Here is a 4,076-nt window from a genome sequence, read left to right on the forward strand (position 1 = left end):
GATCAAATAAATGCAGGCTTGGTGAGCAGAAGAGAATTCTTTAAAAAAACATTAAAAATCTTACTGTTCAAAACCTTTTGACTGGTATGTTAGCCTATAGTTTGAAGTAAAAAATAGTAATATTAATACTAATAAGGAGAGTCTGAGATTTATTTGACAGTGATTTCACATTTCTTGTTTGTATGAAAGCTAAATACCAATAAAAGGTGAACATTTATTTGCGCCATTTTTTTCCTAAAATATTATATAGTTTTATAGGAGTAGGTTTCATAGAGTTGGCAAATACATTTTTCATAAGTTTGTATGCACAGACATCTGTTGTGGCCGTTCTTGGCCGTTTTTATGAGGCTTTTTTAATAGTGTTTATATCGATATCGGAATTATATCGTATCGACCGAAATTAAGAAATATATCGTGATATAAATTTTGGCCATATCGTCCAGCCCTAGTCCAAGCTAAAAAAGCACAACGTGAGCATAACGGTTAGCAGATCAATGAATGAGAGGGCAGTGTTACTAGAGTTGCCCATTTACCACACCTTGTTACAGCACATTAGGGCTATTGCAAACAGAACTGTATTACATAGATGTTTCCTGTCAGCTCGATTTTTGAGTGGACTTTGCTGTTCCGATGAGCATGAACGGTATATGAGTGGAGCACTCTCACGCTGGAATTTCAGTGCATCTCTAATTATTGGTGACATCAGAAATGGATATTATATAATAGCTGCTTTTTTGAACATTTTAGCAATTTAAAAATATTAAAAGAGGATTTTTTACACGGCACCCCTGCTCTCGACAGACGGCACCCCGGTTGGGAAACACTGGTGTAGGGTATTTCTGCAACAAGAGTGCTGTCATATCAGTCAGCAGAACATAAAAGTACACTTTAAAGGAATAGTTCAGCCAAAAATTCTGTCATTATTTATTCATCCTCATGTCATTCCGAACCTTTATGCTGGGGTCACTATGAACTGTCATTGAAAATAGAGCTGCATTAAAGATTCCTTTAGTGTTCCATGGAAAAAAAGTAACATCATACATGTTTGGAATGACTTGAGGGTGAGCAAATGATGACAGAATTTCCATTTCTGCATGAACTGATCCTTTAAGACTCACAAAGTGGTTGCAGTCCACACATACAAATTTGCTCAAAGCATTTTGCTCTTTTCCCTTACACAGGCCTCGTATTTTAGAGATGGACAAAGAGCTGCAGAGGCGTTCCCTCTCCTCCCGACAGAGACGTCACGGCGACGGCAGTTCAGAGAACTTGTGGAGGAGAGCTGACGAGAGAGAGCTGGGCTCACGCTACACACATGATCATGCACCCACACGACGAGTCAAAATGAGACGTCACTGAGACGCAGACGCCTTTACATTTGCTCGAGGGGATGGGAAGCCAACAGAGTGACTCAGTAAAAGAGAAGCTTCCGGATTGGGTGGATTCAAGGACATTAGACTGTGGCTGCTTTACTTATTAAGAGGCTTTATCTATCTATTCAGACATATCAAAAATTATACTTTAAGATCCACTATATTTTGTTCTGTGTGTTTAAAGGAAATGTATGGAATAAAAAGACATCTATGCTGACTAGTGGAATTCAATCATAATTCATCCGTTCATGTATCATGCCAGTGTCATGCATACAGCTCATGCACATAACAATATCAAATAAAAATGTGTACTGATCAATTTTTTCAAAGATGGATTTTTGAGAACTGCTCCTTTGACCATGTAAACATATTTGTTGGAAACATTTTGAAACAGTAGCTTAGAACAGGCAATCAAGCTACTTTTAATTTTTGCAAAATCTTAAGTCACAAAAAGTGAGAAGGAAAAAATTCATCAAATTTCTTTTTTCATGCCGATAGACTGACTTTAATAGTATGATGACAAAATGTCTTTGATTTGCATGCAGTGGCTTGTCGGTTGATTTGCCTGTGCACAGTGACTTTACTAACAAAGACGAGATTAAATCTAAGGCCTAGAATCATCTTTGATATGCTTGACATGCACAATATTAGTTTCCCATGTTACAAAAAAAACAGGATGAAAAAGTTAAATGGTCATCTCTTCGTTTGATTGCTGTTCTTTCTGTTCTCAATGCTTATTTTATTTTCTCTTTTTTCCCATTTAAGAGTGGTATTGCCATTATAACAAGTTCTGATTGACAAGCATGGTTATTCGTTTTATCTCTATTTCTGAAGGAAAGAATTCATTAATGTCAACATTACAGCTGTCATTCGAGACCTGTATAAGATTGTCATAATGGCAACAGTTTTATTTATTATATTCATACTGTTTGTTTCTGAGAATGAATGGGAGATAAAAATGTAAAAGAAAGATGATAGTGTCTGTCCCATTGAAGGTGTTCAAAAGAAAAGTGCATTTGACTTCATTAGACTCTATATATACTTTGTATTTAAGAGGCTGGCAGATGAAACTATTTCTGTTTAAAGGTTGAAAACAAATGGAGCAGATAAGACTGCATAAAAGATTAAAGGGAGATGTTCAGTGGGTTCTTGAAAGATTCTCTGTTCATTCTCCATTCATATCTGTTGTATTTTGTAGCTCACTTTTAAATACCAAAAACAATCTCACCCAATATTCCCTAAAACTTCTTTAGTTTTGTATTTGTAAGAAAGGTCTTCTCTTTTTTCAATTTGCAGTGTCCATCTATATGGAATAGGTAAATCATTTTCTGTCCAGTTAGTTTAACATACATAAAGTTTACATTTTTGCTCCAAGTCTTGATATTTATAATTTAAACTATGCACTGTTTATTCCTAAATAAAAATGTAAATATTTAGTGTGGCTGGATCTCTGTGCCACTATGTCATCTTGAATTGTTGGATAAACTATTTACCTCAGTGTACTCACTGTTTACCCAATAAATGTCCCACAGGATACGTCAAGTGCTGTTTGTAAGTGGAAAGAGTGCGTGACTGTCCACTGGTATGAGAGAACTTTCCAATTTTTCATAGAAAAATATATTGGGTTGATTACTGTGTTGCTTGTGGCTAGTGTTAATGTAATTGTTTTACATATGGTTCTTGGGGAAGACATATTACTGTTTTCAGTTTATAGAGGGGTGATAAAACAGCACCAAATGTATAGCCAAAGTACTCAAAATTAAATTATAATTTTAATAAATTATATATAATCTAGTTTATAAATGAATAAATTGAATCAGTAATACAAATATAACTTATTAAATAAACTGGATAATATGGAGTATGTTTTAAATTCATTTAACAGCACAAAGTACAACTAAATACTAATGTACAAAGTAATTATTTAATCTGGAGTTCTTCGGTTCGCCATACAAATGTAAAGGCAACTTCATTATAATATTTTCAAGAAAAATTTGCCATAAATTACACAAGCAATGAATTAAAAAAAAAAAATGTCACTAAGAAAATTAAAATAATACGAAACGATACCATTGATGTCAAAATAAAAACATTTTGAATTGACATAAAAGCATTTAAAATAATTTACGAAATTAAAAAAAATATATATTTACTTTTACTTTTAGTCATTTAGCAGACGCTTTTATCCAAAGCGACTTACAAATAAGAAAAAGTAATTAAAACTAAAAGCTAAAACTCTATAAATGCTATATATATACACACATTTAAGAAAATAAAAGAAATTAAATAAAAATGACAAATGCATACAACAACATTTCAAAACTAAAACATTTAAATGAAAATAAAAAAATAAAGCTAAAAACAATTCAAACATACACAAATAAGAAAAAGTAATTAAAGCTAAAAGCTTTTAAGAAAATAAAAGAAATTAAATAAAAATGACAAGTGCATACAACAACATTTCAAATGTAAGCAGAACTAAAGCTAAAAACAATTCAAAAATATTAAAAGAACAAAAGGTATGAGTATAATAATGATTCTAACATAACACTAAGCCAAACACCAAAAAAACAACTACATATGTGTATGTACAGTCACACACATATACATGTACATATATATACATACATTCTATATATATATATATATATTATTTCATTTCCATTTTGTATGTTGAAGTACTGAAATAACTCAAAATAAATA

At 32.2% G+C, this 4,076-nt stretch overlaps 1 protein-coding gene across 1 annotated transcript in view; it reads left to right on the forward strand.

Moving 5' to 3' along the window:
• Nucleotides 1–2,627, forward strand: part of LOC107590703 (RNA demethylase ALKBH5) — a 10,465-nt gene extending 7,838 nt beyond the window's left edge. The window contains exon 4 of the mRNA XM_016279607.1: nucleotides 1,182–2,627. Within this exon, the coding sequence (XP_016135093.1) occupies nucleotides 1,182–1,359 (178 nt within the window). The 3' untranslated portion in view covers nucleotides 1,360–2,627. The remainder of the gene's footprint in view (nucleotides 1–1,181) is intronic.
• The last annotated feature ends 1,449 nt before the right edge of the window (nucleotides 2,628–4,076 follow it).

This window comes from Sinocyclocheilus grahami, unplaced genomic scaffold, assembly GCF_001515645.1.
Source record: "Sinocyclocheilus grahami isolate Dianchi unplaced genomic scaffold, SAMN03320097.WGS_v1.1 scaffold132.1, whole genome shotgun sequence".
Classification (NCBI taxonomy): Eukaryota; Metazoa; Chordata; class Actinopteri; order Cypriniformes; family Cyprinidae; genus Sinocyclocheilus; species Sinocyclocheilus grahami.